General features: G+C 43.5%; 1 protein-coding gene across 5 annotated transcripts in view; it reads right to left on the bottom strand.

Moving 5' to 3' along the window:
- PRMT7 (protein arginine methyltransferase 7) overlaps positions 1–17,405 on the bottom strand; it is a 49,188-nt gene extending 31,783 nt beyond the window's left edge. Inside the window, exons 1-3 of one of the 5 annotated variants that reach the window (XM_067718572.1) lie at positions 17,260–17,405; positions 13,453–13,628; positions 10,387–10,423 (exon numbers count right to left, since the gene is read on the bottom strand). In XM_067718572.1, coding sequence (XP_067574673.1) covers positions 10,387–10,423; positions 13,453–13,628; positions 17,260–17,391 — 345 coding nt within the window. In that variant the 5' untranslated portion in view covers positions 17,392–17,405. Of the gene's footprint in view, positions 1–10,386; positions 10,424–11,327; positions 11,541–13,452; positions 13,629–16,838; positions 17,027–17,112 lie in introns of those variants that run through there. The other 4 variants (XM_067718574.1, XM_067718575.1, XM_067718576.1 and 1 more) reach the window with 4 other exon arrangements.
- Positions 17,406–17,410: the final 5 nt, after the last annotated feature.

Below are 17,410 nucleotides of genomic sequence, written 5' to 3'. Positions count from 1 at the left end.
GAGCACTAGCCTCACAGGAACTCTCCTCCACACATCTAGGTTCTGGAAACCCCAGTCTTCTCCCTTTGTGTCCCCAGCCCTAGGAAAGGGGACTGCTTTCTGCAATTACTATCACTAGGCTACCCTGGTGCCTCCCAGCCCTCCCACACCTGTGTAACCAATTCCCTCTATTAAATTCCCTCTGTTGAAATATATAACATTGCTTTTGGTCTCCTCACTGGACTCTAATTCATACAGCTTCCTGGGCTAAAAAATATTTTCCTCTCACAAAATCATTTCTTCATTTTTAGTTCAGGTCCTTAGTAGCTTAAGCAGACACATTTTTTTCTCTATAACAGTTTGGCCGATTAAGTACCCTGACCCTTCTGTTGAAAATAACTAAAAATGATGGGGTAAATATATGTAAATCTGTTTAAATGCACTGATGACCTTGCCAAGTCAGTAAGCAATATTAAGAGGCCAAACATGGACTTCCCTGGTGGTCCAGTGGTTAAGAATCCACCTTCCAATGCAGGGGACATGGGTTCCTGGTCAGGGAACTAAGATCCCACATGCTGAGGGGCAACTAAGCCCATGCACTGCAACTACTGAGCACACGGGCCACAACTAGAGAGAAGCCCACGTGCCACAACGAAGATCCCACATGCCGCAACTAAGACCTGACGCAGCCATACATACATACATACATACATAAATATTAAAGAAGAAAAAGAGGCCAACACCTAGAAGTGGATTCACCTGAGTTGAGCCTTAAGATGACTCCCCTACCAGCTGACACCTTGATCACAGCCTATAAGAGACCCAGAGGCAGGGAACTCAAGCTAAGCTGAGTCCAGATTTCTGACCCACAAAAACTGTGAGACACGGACTTCCCTGGTGGCACAGTGGTTAAGAATCTGCCTGCCAATGCAGGGGGCACAGGTTCGAGCCCTGGTCCGGGAAGATCCCACATGCCATGAAGCAACTAAGCCCACTGTGCCAAAACTACTGAGCCTGCGCTCTAGAGCCCAAGAGTCACAACTATTGAGCCTGCATGCCACAACTACTGAAGCCTGCATGCCTAGAGCCCGTGCTCAACAAGACAAGCCACCACAATAAGAAGCCCATGCACCGCAATGAAGAGTAGCCCCTGCTCGCCGCAACTAGAGAAAGCCCACGCACAGCAACAAAGACACAAAGCAGCCAGAAATAAAATAAATTAATTAATTAAAAAAAAGTGAGATAACTCTTTAAGCCATTAAGTTTGGGGATAATTTGTTATGCAGTAGAAAATGAACTAATACAGGACTATATTTTGATATTTTGATACAGGACTGGTACCAAAAGGGCAATATTCTCTGATCACAGTACAATCAAGTTAGAAATTTCAATAACAAAAATGTAACTCAAGGGCTTCCCTGGTGGCACAGTGGTTGAGAGTCCGCCTGCTGATGCAGGGGACGCGGGTTCATGCCCCGGTCCAGGAGGATCCCACATGCCGCAGAGCAGCTGGGCCCGTGAGCCATGGCCGCTGGGCCTGCGCATCCGGAGTCTGTGCTCCGCAGCAGGAGAGGCCACAGCAGTGAGAGGCCCGCATACCGCAAAAAAAAAAAAAAAATGTAACTAAAGAAAAAAGATTTTTGAACCCTAAGAAATTTTAAACTCACAGGTAAAAGACTAAAGCAAAAGGGAATTAGAAAATATCTAGGGAGTTCCCTGGTGTCCTAGTGGTAAAGATTCTGGGCTTTCACTGCCATGGCCCAGGTTCAATCCCTGGTCAGGGAACTGAGATTCCACAAACTGCATGGCAAGGCCAAAAAACAAAACCAAACAAACAAAAAGAATGCAGATTTCTGCTGGGCCTGAGGTCTGCGCTTGGTCTGCATTAAAAAAAAAATCTAGAATTGAGTAATTTTTTTAAAACTATATATCAAAACTCATGGGATGGCAAGAGCAATATTTGGAGAGAAATGCATTAAAAAAAGACAAAAGATGAGACAGGCATCCACCTAAAAAATTAGAAACAGGGCTGCAAAATAAACTCCAAATGAGTAGATGAATAAAAATAATAAAGAACAATAATCAATGAATTAGGAAACAAATATAAAACAGAAATCAATGAAGATAAAATTTAGTTATTTCAAAAGATTAAAAACTTGAAGAACCTCTGGTAAGACCAGTCCAAAAAAGAAACGGAAAAAAATGGTAAAGGAAGAAAAAGAAGTACAAGTAGCCAAAAACTGGGAATGAAGAGCGGGTGATGAGGTGGTGATATCAGTATATATGCTGCAGAGATTAAAGAGTCCACCAGGAGGGTACTTCCCTGGTGACGCAGTGGTTAAGAATCTGCCTGCCAATGCAGGGACATGGGTTTGATCCCTGGTTCGGGAAGATCCCACATGCCACAGAGCAACTAAGCCCATGTGCCACAACTACTGAAGCCCACGTGCCTAGAGCCCATGCTCCACAACAAGAGAAGCCACCGCAATGAGAAGCCCACGCACCGCAATGAAGAGTAGCCCCGACTTGCCGCAACTGCAGAAAGCCCACGTGCAGCAACAAAGACCCAATGCAACCGAATAAGTAAATAAACAAAAGAGATTAAAGGATATTAAAAACAATCTTTAGCAAATAAATTCACCCAAAATCAGATGAAGTGAACATTATATTGGAGATTCTATCCAACACATTACAGCAAGAAAAAATGAAATAAGATCTAGATAGAAAGAAAGAAAATTATTATTAATCACATATGAGACGAGTGTGAAGAAAACCCAAAACACCTACAAATAATTATTAGAATTAAGAGAACTGAGAAAGATTACAGGATTCCAAATCAGTAAATAAAAAACAATTGAGGGCTTCCCTGGTGGCACAGTGGTTGGGAATCCGCCTGCCAATGCAGGGGACACAGGTTCAATCCCTGTTCTGGGAAGATCCCACATGCCGTGGAGCAGCTAAGCCCGTGCGCCACAGCTACTGAGACTGCGCTCTAGAGCCTGTGAGCCATAACTGCTGAAGCCCGCGTGCCTAGAGCCCATGCTCCACGGTGAGAGAGGCCACCATAATGAGAAGCCTGTGCACCGCAACAGGGAGTGGCCCCCGCTCGCTGCAACTAGAGAAAGCCCACACACAGCAACGAAGACCCAATGCAGCCAAAAATAAATAAATAAATAAATTTATTAAAAAAAAAAAATTGAAATTCAGTATTATCAGCAATAGCTTTTAAACCCTTGGCAAAAGGAAGAATTTCTTAAATATGAGACAAAAAGCACCAGTCAATAAAGAAAATATAAGATAAATTTGACATTAAATTTAAGAACTTGTATTGTGGAAAAAACCCCACAAACTAAGAGACCAGCAATACATGTAACTGACAAATGGTTAGTACCCAGAATATATAAAGAATTCCTACAAATTACTACGTCATAAAAGAGGAAACATGAATAGCCAATGAAAAATGAAAAAAGCTCACATTCAGCAGTGATCAGGGGAATGCAAATTAAAACTATAGTGAGAGACTAGTTCAATCCAACCAGATTGTCAAAGATGTAAAAATTGGTTAATACACAAGACATGAGAATGTAAACTGGCACTATTAGTTTGGAAAAGAATCTGACATTACCCATAGAGCTAGACACACCTGATGGCTGATGGCCAGCAATTCCATTCCCAGGTATACACACCCTAGAGAAAAATAAGCATATGCACCAGAGTACAGTTACTGGAATGTTCCAGGTAGCACTACTTACAATAGAAGGAAGCTGGAAACAACGCCAAAGCCTATCAGCAGAAGAATGGGTAAGTAGTGATGTATTTACACAATGGAATCTGTATAGCAGTGAAAATGAATGAACTTACAGCTACATGCAAAATGGATGAATCTCAAAAACAATGCTGAGCAAAAAGACAAGTCACAAAGAATAAACACATTATGACTCCATTGTATAAAGTTCAAAACAGGCAAAACTAAGAATTTATATTTTAAGGACATGTAGTAGGTGGTAAAACTATAAAGAAAAGCAAGAGAGTAACTGATACAAAATTCAAGACAGTGGAAACTTCTGAAAGGAGGAAAACAAATGCAATCAAGGAACACATAAGGAATTCCAAGTAATGGTAATGTTCCATTTCCTAAGCTGAGTAGTGAGTCTATGAGCATTTGTTTTATTATTCTTCTTTAAACTATACATATACATTTTATACTGTTTTGTGTGTCTATGTTATAACAAAAAGGTTCTTTTAAAGAATACGAATAGTACTAGAGTTTAAAATATCAAAGCCTTTAAAATAGTACTAGACTTAAAAAGAAAATGGAGTGATAATGTCAAAATTCTGAAGTGATTTCCAAACTAGAATCCAGCCTTAAGTGTGAGGATAGAATACAGAAGTTTTTGGACAAGCCAAGTCTCAAAAACCTTACTTCCCACAAACCCTCTCACAGGAAAGTGAGGAAGGATGAGCTTCACCAAAGAGGGAGGGAACCAAAGAGGAATACATGGGATGCAGGAAATGGAAGACCCAATAAAAAAAGAGGAATGAAGGAAGTCTACAGACAATAAACAAGAATCCCAGGACGACAGATACACAGCAGGTCTAGAAGGCACCCAGTCCAGACTGGAGCAGGGCAAAATGATCCCAGAGACAATCTCCAAGAAGATGAAACTGACAGAATAGCTGATTGTTTTGACCTTTCCTTCAGAAAGGAAAATTATACTACTGGGAGAAAGTTTGGGCATAAAAGGATGAGTACATAGAAAACAAAGCAAGGGAATTCCCTGGCAGTTCAGTGGTTAGGACTCCACGCTTTTACTGCCGAGGGCACGGGTTCGATCCCTAGTCGGGGAACTTAAGATCCTGCAAGCAGCAAGGCGTGGCCAAAAAGTAAAGAAAAAAAAGAAAACAAAGCAAAAATAAGATAATTATTAATAAAGTTATTCAAGAAAGAAAAAGCAATCAAAGTATATCGCATAGCTCAACTGTGAACAGTGTTTACACATGCCTAATAAAGTCAACATACAATCTTAACTAACATGAACATTTATGTGTTTACCTCATCACAACCCTTCAAAAGGAGGTATTATCGTTATCCCTATTTTACAGATGAGAAAACAGAGGCACAAAGAATTTAAGTGACTTGCCTACTGAAACACTGAATATCAATTTAGCAAAAATTATAACTACATCGGGACAAACAGAGAACGAGTGGGAAGGAGGAGCTGAAAGAATACCAAACTCTCAGCTCTCACAGTGGAAAGTCAATAGATAATAGTTATTTAGATCTGGAAGTAAACATAAAACAGCTCAAAGAAAAGAAATGAGGTTGCCTCTGAAGGTAACTATTAAAAGGTACTGTCTGGGGGATGATACACCAGGGTACTGCTTCTTTATTTACTTTTTAATAAATATATTTATTTATTTATTTATCTTTGGCTGCGTTGGGTCTTTGTTGCTGAGCGTGGGCTTTCTCTAGTTGCAGTGAGCAGGGGCTACTCTTCGTTGTAGTGCCCGGGCTTATCATTGCAGTGGCTTCTCTTGTTGTGGAGCACGAGCTCTAGACGCACGGGCTTTAGTAGTTGTGGCTCGTGGGCTCTAGAGTGCAGGCTCAGTAGTTGTAGCTCATGGTCTTAGCTGCTCCGCGGTATGTGAGATCTTCCCGGACCAGGGCTCGAACCTGTGTCCCCTGCATTGGCAGGCGAGTTCTTAACCACTGCGCCAGCAGGGAAGTCCCTTTTTTTCTTTTTTTTTTAAACAGCATGTTTTTGTATGTGTGTGTGTATTCTGTCTACCCAATTTTATTTTATTTATTTATTTATTAGAAATTATTTATTTTTTATTTATTTATTTTTTGGCTCTGCTGGGTCTTTCCTGCTGCACGCAGGCTTTCTCTAATTGCAGCAAGCGGGGGCTACTCTTCGTTGCAGAGCGCGGGCTTCTCATTGTGGTAGCTTCTCTTGCTGTGGAGCACAGGCTCTAGGCGCACAGGCTCCAGTAGTTGTTGCACATGGGCTCAGCAGTTGTGGCGCACAGGCTTAGTTGCTCCGCGGCATGTGGGATCTTCCCCGGACCAGGGCACAAACCTGTGTCCCCTGCATTGGCAGGCGGATTCTTAACCACTGCACCACCAGGGAAGCCCTGGGACTGCTATTTTTCACAATAAGCCTCACGGAAATATTTGACTCCTAAAGTAACTGCATTTATGCTTTGGATAAAATCAGTATGTCATTTTATGTTATGTGCTTTTTACCACGATGAAAGGAAAAAAAAGTTAAAAAAATCAGGATGGCAATTGTTAGAATTGTTGAACTAGGAAAATGAACATCAAATACACTATATCCCCAAAAAGCAGGAGGGCACAGTTTTCTTTGTGTAGCTGTACCTGTGGGGTAACAAGAAAGAGAGTGGGACTGGGAACTGGCCTGGGAGTTTCAGTGAGCTGATCACCTGAGAACCCTAATTAGCAGCACCCTCAACAGTAAACCAGGGCCTGCATATGTTCCAAATTAATAACACTCATTAAATTAGCTATCACTTTTTTTTTTTTTTTTTTTTTGCTGTACGCGGACCTCTCACTGCTGCAGCCTCTCCCGTTGCGGAGCACAGGCTCCGGACGCGCAGGCCCAGCGGCCACAGCTCACGGGCCCAGCCGCTCGGCAGCACGCGGGATCCTCCCGGACCGGGGCATGAACCCGTGTCCCCTGCATCGGCAGGCGGACTCTCAACCACGGCACCACCAGGGAAGCCCTAGCTATCACTTTTTAATTATCCAACTTTGAATCTAGAAAAATGGTGCAGATGAACCGGTTTGCAGGGCAGAAACAGAGACACAGATGTAGAGAACAAACATATGGACACCAAGAGGGGCAAGCGGCGGGGGGCTGGGTGTGGGGATGAATTGGGAGACGGGGATTGACATGTATACACTAATATGTATAAAATAGATAACTAATAAGAACCTGCTGTATATAAAATAAATAAAATTAATTATCCAACTTTAAAGCTACTATTGGAGCCCTCTTAAAAGGCAATTGGTAGTATCTATCAAGAGTCCTACCTAATGTTCAAAACCCTAGACCACACCAAAAGGTATTCGGATAGCAAATAAGCACATGAAACGATGTTTGACATCATTAGCCATTAGAAAAAATGGAAATTAAAACTACAAAGATAGGGACTTCCCTGGTGGCACAGTGGTTAAGAGTCTGTCTGCCAATGCAGGGGACACGAGTTCGAGCCCTGGTCCGGGAAGATCCCACATGCTGCGGAGCAGCTAAGCCCATGCGCCACAACTACTGAGCCTGCGCTCTAGAGCCCATGTGCCACAACTACTGAGCCCATGCACCCAGAGCTCGTGCACCGCAACGAAGAGTAGCTCCCACTCACCACAACTAGAGAAAGCCCGCGTGCAGCAACGAAGACCCAAGGTAGCCAAAAATAAATAAATAAATAAAAATTTTAAAAATGTATAAGAGGGCTTCCCTGGTGGCGCAGTGGTTGAGAGTCCGCCTGACGATGCAGAAGACACGGGTTCATGCCCCGGTCCAGGAAGATCCCACATGCCGCGGAGCGGCTGGGCCCGTGAGCCACGGCCGCTGAGCCTGCGCGTCCGGAGCCTGTGCTCCGCAACAGGAGAGGCCACAACAGTGAGAGGCCCGCGTACCGCAAAAAAAAAAAAAAAAAAAAAAGTAGAACTGCTGGGTCTATATGTTAAGTGTACATTATTTAACTTTGTAGTTGTTTTTTTTTAAAATTTATTTATTTATTTTTGGCTGCCTTGGGTCTTCGTCACTGTGCGTGCTCTTTCTCTAGTCACGGCGAGCGGGGGCTACTCTTTGTTGCGGTTCACGGGCTTCTCACTACGGTGGTTTCTCTTGTCACGGAGCACGGGCTCTAGGCGCACGGGCTTCAGTAGTTGCGGCACTTGGGCTCAGTAGTTGTGGCACGTGGGCTCTAGAGCGCAGGCTCAGTAGTTGTGGCGCACGGGCTTAGCTGCTCCGCGGCATGTGGGATCTTCCCAGACCAGGGCTCAAACCCGTGTCCCCTGCACTGGTAGGCAGACTCTTAACCACTGCACCACCAGGGAAGTCCCTCTTATACATTTTCTGAAAGAAATGAAAACATGTCCACACAAAGACTTATATGTGAACGTTCACAACAAAACTATTCAAAATACACAAAAACTGGAAACAATCCAAATGTCTGTTAATTGGTAAACGGATAAAACATGGTATATCCATATAATGGAGTATTACTCAGCAATAAAAAGGAATGGATATTGGGACTTCCCTGGAGGTCCAATGGTTAATACTCTGTGCTCCCAATGCAGGGGGCATGGGTTCAATCGGGGAACTAAGATCCCACATGCTACATAACATGGCCAAAAAAAAAAAAAGTAATGGATATTGACACATTCAACATGAATGACCCTCAAATGATGAATGAAGGGACAAAGACACGTAAGACTATATATCATATCATTCCATTTAGATGAAATTTCTAGAAAAGGCAAAACTATAGAGACAGAAAACCTATCAGTGGTTGCCTGGCAGGCAGGGGCAACCAGGGAGTTGGGTACCAGGACTGATTACAAACAAACAGGAAATAATTTTATGGGATAATGGAAGTGTTTTAAAACAACAACAGGACTCCCCTGGTGGCACAGTGGTTAGGAATCTGCGTGTTAATGCAGGGGACATGGGTTCTAGTCCTGGTCCAGGAAGATCCCACATGCCACGGGGCAACTAACCCGTGCGCCACAACTACTGAGCCTGTGCTATAGAGCCTGTGAGCCACAACTACCGAGCCTGCATGTCACAACTACTGAGCCTGCACGCCTAGAGCCCGTGCTCCACAATAAGAAAAGCCACTGCAATAAGAAGCCCGCACACCACAACAAAGAGTAGCCCCCACTCACTGCAAGTAGAGAAAGCTCGCACGCAGTAACGAAGACCCAACGCAGCCAAAAAAATAAATAAATAATAAATAAATAAAACCTTACTAAAAAAAAATAAAATAAAACAACAAAATGTGAGGCACCATGCAAAAGCATAGAGAAATATGTTTTTATTGACTCTGCCACTAACCAGCAACTTCTGACTCCATTTCCTCATGTGCAGAACCGGGGAGGGGAGAACAGAAGTTAGAGGTAAATAATGAAGAGTCAGGAATGTTCCACCAAGGAGGTTGAATTTTACCTCAAAAGCAGGGACAGGCCACTGAAGGGTTTTAAACAGAGGAGTAACATGGTCAGATGGGCATTTCAGAAAGACCCCTTGGGCTGCTGTATAGAGGAAGGAGAAGAGGGACCAACGCCAGTAAATGACGGCTGAGCAGGCAATGGGGTTGAAAGAACCATAGGATTTGATGACCAACCAACTACAGGCTCAGATAAGGAAAAGGGCGCCATCTGGCTTGGCTGACCAGATGGATGACGATGCCATTTGCCCAAATCCCCTGGAAGCTGGGTCAAAAAGGACCCTCACTGGAGATGACACTAAAATCAGAGAGGCTCACAGGCCCACGAGTCCAAGAAGACCATTAAACTAGAAAGGATTAGTCAAAAGCTGGGAACAATATTTGTTCCACATTCTGTAATTCCCCAACAGCTCAGCAAAGGCACTCAAATATTTGACGAAAATTAGAGAGGCACCTAGCCCCTCCCATGGAGCCTACACACTAATGGTGCTGAAGGAGGTCCTTCTGTCATAGTGTTACCAAGAAGTAGGCAAGCTGAGCAGTTAACCAGGGCTGGGTCAAGGAGACACCACACAGCCTCATGACGAGCCCTGCCATGTTCCCTGATCTTTCTGCAGTGCACTGCTCAGTTTTTAAGTGTGGCCCTGCATCCTTCTCCTTCAAGCCTCCCAATTTCTGAACCATCTGGATGAGGCTGACTAGTCAAGCACTCTGGTAGACAAGGAAATCCTGGGTTGCTAGCCATCATAAGACCAGAACTGTTAACATTTACTCAAACAGACAAAGAAAACTCAGATGAAACAAAGGACAAAAGCTGAAATGTAATTCTGCAGTGAAAGCCAAATATGCTTTACAAAATACAGTCTGCAGTGACCTCTAGAGATTTTATTTTAAAATTACAAACTGACTATACGAGGTAAAACTGTGTAATCAAAGTATTTTTATCTAGAGATCATGGAAATCAGTTAGTATGGCCCACTCACTGTAAATTCTAATAAATGAGGTCTGCAGAGGTCCCATGTTTTCTCCAAGGTCACGCTCAAGTCAATAACAGAGCAGGAAGTAGGACCCAGCTTCCTGATTTCCCAACCACTACACCGTACTGCCTCTCTGCATCATTCTAACATCATGCCTCTGGGGGAAGTTTTTAACCTTCTTGTAATGGAAGGTTTCAAACACCACATAAAGGTAACAGTTTCCTTCTATACTTACCCTGTCTTTGTCATGCAGCATATCAGCATAGGATGACCTAAAAGAATAAAAAGACAGGTCAGAAACTTCTGCTAATAATGATAAACATCAACATATGAGAATATTTACATATATAAATATATTCTTTTATCAGATGGAACAAATATCCAGGCCCATTTTAAACTATTTTAATAGAGCTATAAGCTGTCATTCTCCTGTACTGCAGAAAAAAATCTCAGAGACAGATGTTTATTTTCAGTAAAGAATCTCAGACTAAAAATGCTGATAGTTAGGCCTGTCACAGTAATTCCATAGTCCTAGCATACTGATCATGTTGTACATCATACGATTTTTTCTCAGGAACAACTCAGATGTGTCCAATACTTTACATAATCTTGCATACATTTGTACATTGGGATGATCACAGATGTAACACTGGGGAGAGGAATCGGGGAAAGGGAAAGTATATGCCTGCTGTATATGTGAAGGGTATCATGCCTGGCACTTTCCCTTGGTTGTCATCAGGGACAACGAAGAAGCATTCACCAAACTACAGGGAGGAGAGCTGCTTATCCATATTTTCTATTGTAGTAATTCAAAAACTTGAAAAATCTCTGGCAGGGTCAGGATAAGCCCCCAGAACTCAACAGGCTCAGCCCAAAGATGCTTTCTGAGAATTCCAGGTGAGAGTTAAGGCACTCTCATTAAACAGAGGACCTCCAGCTTTGGGTCAACATCAGAATTAATGAAGAGCTTATTTTACATGCAGATTCCCACAATACACACAAAGAGCTTCTGATCTAGAAGATGGAGCTGAAGTCTGGAAATCTGCACTTGAACTGGTGCTCCAGGTAACTGTGACACAGGTATTTCATACTCTACATTTTGAGGAACACTGCACCAAATGCAAAGGCTTCTTTTTTTTTTAATGGCATACCAAGGTTTTTAACATTTGAACTCACCTGCGAGTGTTTAGTTGAAATCTGGTCCTTTCTACTTTTCTCCACCTTTTTTTTTTTTTTTTTTTTTTGCGGTACGCGGGCCTCTCACTGCTGTGGCCTCTTCCGTTGCAGAGCATAGGCTCCGGACGTGCAGGCTCAGCAGCTGTGGCTCACGGGCCCAGCCGCTCCGCGGCATGTGGGATCTTCCCGGACCGGGGCACGAACCCGCGTCCCCTGCATCGGCAGGCGGACTCTCAACCACTGCGCCACCAGGGAAGCCCCTCTCCACCTTTTAAGGGGCATTTTCACTCCCCCATCTTCCCTGCCTCACCACCCACTCACTCCCCTGACTCCACTGACATCACTCTTCCTAAGCACCACCAGCTCACTCACCTCACGTCATTAACATCCAGGATTTCTCTGACCCTGCTGGACACTCCCTCTTCCTGAAACGTTCTCTTCCTTTCTACTCTCTGGCCATGCCCTCCTGGTTGTCTTGCCTCGTCAGCTATTCCAGGATTCCTTCTCTAGTCCTCTACCTTTCACATTCTACACAATCTCTGAAACCCTGCAATCTCTTCCAGTTTCAACTCTAACAACTGCAAACTGTCTCCAGACCCATATTTATCTGCCCAGTGGCATTTCCATCTGGATGTCCAAAGCCAGATACCTAATCTTCATCACCCCAACAACACCCATTCCTCCTGTGTTCTTCTCAAGCAACAAGAGTTCCATCTACCTAGTCACTCTAACCAGAAATCTTGGTGCTTACTTCATTTTCTCTCTCTCCTTCCATCACTGCATCCAATGAGTTACGAAACTCAAGCTCTCTCAAAGCTTTTTCCTCCTCTCTCCACCTCCACTGTCTCAGCCTTGGGGTTGCAATATCCACCCAAATGCCCATATGGTTTTCACACCCTCCAACCCACTTTCCACACTGCTCTCAGGTTAATGTTCCAAAATGCAACCTAATCTTTTTTCTTCCCCATTTAACACCTCAATCACTCAGAAAATAACGTCCAAAATATTTAGAAAGAAAGTAATGTGTTTGAGCCCTTACTCTGTACCAGACATTGTACTTCATTCACTCATCAAATAACCCTAAGAAAAGGGTATTATATGATGAGATATACATATTGTTATACTGAGGTATATACTGTTATACTGTATATGAGGCATATATTACTACATTGATCCTCAGAGAAGTTTAGTAGCTTGGCTAACGTCAAGCTACTTGACGTTAAGAAGTCAAGTAGCTTAAGGAGTGGCTAAACTAGAACTTATACAATCAGGTTCCTCTTCCTGCATTTTGCTACCACCAATTACAACATGACCCCTGCCTACCTTTTCAGCATCCTCTCTCACTATAGCCCTAATTTTGCACCACACTCCAGCCACAATGACTTGCTAGCCATTCCTCAAACTAGCTCATCTGGAAGTTTGCACATAATCCCTGCTGCTCAGAAAGCAATCTCCCTCTCTTTAGATTTGGGAAATCATTCAAATATCGCCCTCCCAGCCCAGTTGGTTCTTGCTGATTCCATGTACTTTTGTGCCCATTTCCACTGACTTTTATCTCATGGTGTCATAGTTTTTTATATGTCTGTCTATTCCACAAAACTGCATGTTCTTTGAGGATGAGAACCTTATCTTTGTCATTTTGATATTCACAGCCTTAGCACGGTGTTATATGCACTTAATGATTGCTAAACAACAGTAACTCACTTACATACTTTTAAACATCCCTCCAAAGGAAAAAAAAAACCTCATTTTTTCCCACTTTTTCCATTAAAGAGAATTTAACTATATGATAAATGTGCCACCATTTCAGTGACGCAAGTAAATAATTAAACTTCATAAACTCGTCTACTACTACTGAACTTTGAGTCCTCTTTGGTCCACAAGACAGATCCTCGGGGACTCTGGTACAGCTGCCACAAAATGTCTGACTCTCCACACAGGCATAACTTTGCCTAACTCCCACACAAACCTACCTAGCTGAGCAGACGTGCTGGTGATCAACACCTGCCCTGATCAGAAGCACTGGGTGACAGCCTATTCCCCACTCAGACTAGATTCCAAGGCATCTGCTTTGAGATCAAGGGCCCCACCCAGCTGCAGCCAACTGTGGAAAAACCCTTGTTACCTTGCGATCTCCTGGTGGTAATCATAATGCTCATCCTCCTCCAGCCACTCCACAGATCCCGTGGTTGGGTTGGCCCGCCCACAGAAGACTTTCATGGTGCCAATTAGCTCCTCAGTTTTAGCATAGAAAGGCAGCCTTGCCAGCTGCTTGTAGACAGGTCTGATCGTCAGAAATCTCTTCAAATTGTAATGCCCAAAAATGTAGAGGAGAAAAAAAAAAGAAACCAAGAAATAGACAAAAATGTCAGAGCCACTGAAAATATGTTAATCAGCATTTTAATCTTTCCAGCAGAGTTACTTGGTTTTATATTCAGCATATAACATCAAATACTATTAAGACAAAAACTCAGAAAGCTATCTGGGAACTTCAGCAGTCCTCAACGATTCCAATAGGGTCAAATAACCCTTACAGGTGCATCTGAGTACAGCCTCAGGTGAAGGCAGGTAAGAAGAGAAATAATGCAAAGGAAAGGGCTAGAAGGAAAGGAGAACACAAAGAGATCGATCGGGGTGGTGGTAAAGGAGTGTCACCAATACTGCCTCAGAAAGGTAAACACTTAGTTTAAGGAAAAATACAAAGAAAAAGCAATTCAAACCAACAAAGAAACCTCACCTGAACAAATAAATCAGAGCTATATGCAAACATGGCTAATCCCAGGAATATAACATTGAGCCAAAAAAGAAGCAAATCACAGAATACAAATGATTCCATTCATATGAAATTTATAACTATTCAACATAGAACAATATATTCTTCAGGGATCACACTAAAAAGCATGGCAGGAATGAGGATAGTGGTTACCTCTAAGAGGGAGGGGAAAAGGATGGAATCAACGAGGGCCACACAAGGGACTTCAAAAGTAACAGTATTGTTATTTTTCTAAAACTGGGTGGTGGGGGCTTCCCTGGTGGCGCAGTGGTTAAGAATCCGCCTGCCAATGCAGGGGACACGGGTTCAAGCCCTGGTCCGGGAAGATCCCACATGCCGCGGAACAACTAAGCCTGTGTGCCACAACTACCGAAGCCCGCGCGCCTAGAGCCAGTGCTCTGCAGCAAGAGAAGCCACTGCAATGAGAAGCCCGCGCACCACAACGAAGAGTAGCCCCTGCTCGCCACAACTACAGAAAGCCCGCACGGAGCAACGAAGATCCAACACAGCCAAAGTAAATAAATTTTTAAAAAAAAAATAAAAATTAAAAAACCCGGGTGGTGGGAATACAGGTGTCCATGATATTGTCATTCTTTATGCCTCACTATTTTTTATGATTACTTATCCACTCCATATTCAATTTTAAAAACAATTTACTTATCCACTCCATATTCAATTTTAAAAACAATTTTTAAAAACCTTTCTCCGTCTGAAAAAAAAACAAAGGCTTCAAATAAATGTCACCAGATGCATATCTTATATGGTCTGTTTCTCCAAAGGTATCTATTTCTGAGAGATAAACACCAAAGCTCAAAGTCTGAAAGTACTTCTCAGCAGATATGGCCTCTCATAGTGCCCTCCCTCTTACCATTCAGAAAACAGCAAGTGTTCCACACTCCCCTTCATTTCTTGATAAACACTGATCCATCATCAGGAAACCTTAGAAAGAATGCCTACTCCACAGGACCCTAAACATTCCTAAGGCATTTTACTGCCAAGAGTTACGTTCTTTTGAAGTTATCTAAACTAAGTAAACACTGAATTCTTATACTAGAGGATGGAGAACAATCTTTTCTGAAAAGACTCAGGCAGTCACTGGACTGGCTCAAAGTAGTCAATTTGTCCTTCAGTAAAACTCTACCTCTAACTCTACTTCAGCATGTCTAATCTCTAATTTAGTGGCTCTCAAGCTTTCTGACAACCCCAGTAAGAAATATGCTTTACCCTGAGACACAACATACACACACACGTAAAGTTTCACGAAACAATACCTAGTCTTCCTGTAGGCAAAACCCTCTGATATAGTCCACTGTATGTAATTTTTATTTTTAATGCTGGTCACGATCCACTAAATTGATTTAATAACTCACCAAAGGGTTGCATCCTACAGTTTGAAAAGCGCTGCAACAATCAGCTCTGCACATCTCTGCTAATACTTATTATTAAAAGACAGAGTATCTAGAACTACCGTAATTTGTAATATGCTTTAGATAACCGTGTCCAACAAATGCTGTAGTAGACAAAAGTTTAAAAGATGGGTAGGATTTAGGTGGGTGAGAAGAGGGAGAAAGCACTTCACCAGATTAGAAAGGCTTAGACAATCATACACAGTGAACTAATCCATTTAGCTGAAGTTTCACTGAACAAGCGGTCAAACATGTTGGTGGGGTCCATGTTGTGAAGAGTCCTGAAACCCTTATCCTGTGGTCCACGTGGAATCAACCATAAAGTCACTTAAAGGTTAAGAGTATAGTAAAGAACTGTAATTTATAGAATTCCCTTTTCACCTATGATGTTGCAGAGGCTGTAACTAGGACCACAGTGTCTTTTCAGATCTGTAGAGAAGTCACTGGTTTCAAATAAGTCTAAATAAATGCTTGAGGACAGGAACCATGTCCTGTAACCTCTCTGGGTGAACACTAAACATCTTCTATGGATGAATCTCTTCGTATTATTAGGACTTGTCCTCTCCAAGAAGGAGCCCATACTCCAGATTCAGGATACTCTAACCTCCTCCTCATTCTACAAGAGCTGGGAACTCACAGGGTTAATGGAAATCACCATGCCAAGCCCTAATTGCTTTACTAGTCAGATTTCAGAGCAGACGCCTGTCTGGTTCATTTATTCAAAATTTACTAGGCACCTTCTGTATGCCAGGCACTGTATTAGGACTAGAGAACTATCACAAACAATACAGAAGAGATCCTTGTCCTCCAGGAATTTACAGACCCTAATGGGGGAAAGAGAGTAAATATAAATATACAATTAAAGACTACCTGAGGGCAAGAAAGGAAATATACAGGACGCTATGAAAGAGAATAACAAAGTTATGGAAAGACTCTCTGAGGAAAAGAGCATCTAAGTGGAGGCCTACAGAATAACCCAGGTTAAAAGCTGTGAAAGTGCAATGCTCATATTTCAGGAATCCTTACCCCAACTTTTCCAAGAAAAGGTCCTAAGATGTAAAGAACCAGGTGCAGAGTGACAAAAGCCTGAGTGACTGAAGCACTCTGAGCAGAAGAAATGATGGGCGACTAGGGGTGGGCTTCTGCAATGTCGGCTGCGGAAAGGTGTTTGGATTTTGTTCTAAATGCACTGGAAGCCACTCAAGGGTTTTAAGCAAAAGAATATCTACGTTGGATGTACGCTTTTACAGGGCCGCTCTGGCCAGTGTGTGGTAGACTGGTTTCCAACTACCGAGATTTCCAACTACTGAGAATACTGTGACTGGGAAATACCAGTGAGCCAGGGAACCGTGGCCCAGTCGGGGCGCGATGGCTGAATCTCCGTTAGGATTGCGACGCGGGTCTCTATTGCTGAAGGGAGGCACCAAGTACTATGATCCAGGTCCCGGCGGAGTGGCTCAGTCACAGGCCCAGCTAGAAGCAATGACCCGACTGGATGGCAGAGCCAGGGACCGCCTACAACTCCGCACTACCGCCGGCCCGGGAGCTCTGAGCAGCCCCATACGGATTCTAGAAAGTTCCTCCAGCGTCCCGAAGAGATGCGTACCCCAGTGTCCGAGTACGACCATGCCACATTCCTCCGCCGAAGCCTTGTGCTGAGCACAGGATGCTGGCTGCACCCGACCCGTCAACCGCGACCCCACCTTCCCAACCAGCCCGGCGCCTCACCGGCCGTGAGAACCTCTCCACTCACTTCCGCCGCCACCGCCATCTTGCCGCGGCAGGCGTTCAAAGGCGGGACTTCCTTAGGCCCGCTGAGCGGGCCGTGGGTGGGGCCCGGAAGCAGAACTGGAAAGCTCTTCCGTCGCACCCCGCGCATTCCCATAGTGCTCCACGATAGCTGC

Source organism: Pseudorca crassidens, chromosome 20 (genome assembly GCF_039906515.1).
Source record: "Pseudorca crassidens isolate mPseCra1 chromosome 20, mPseCra1.hap1, whole genome shotgun sequence".
Classification (NCBI taxonomy): domain Eukaryota; kingdom Metazoa; phylum Chordata; class Mammalia; order Artiodactyla; family Delphinidae; genus Pseudorca; species Pseudorca crassidens.
The sequence above is the reverse complement of the archived record's forward strand: the minus strand, read 5'-3'. Positions and strand labels throughout refer to the sequence as shown.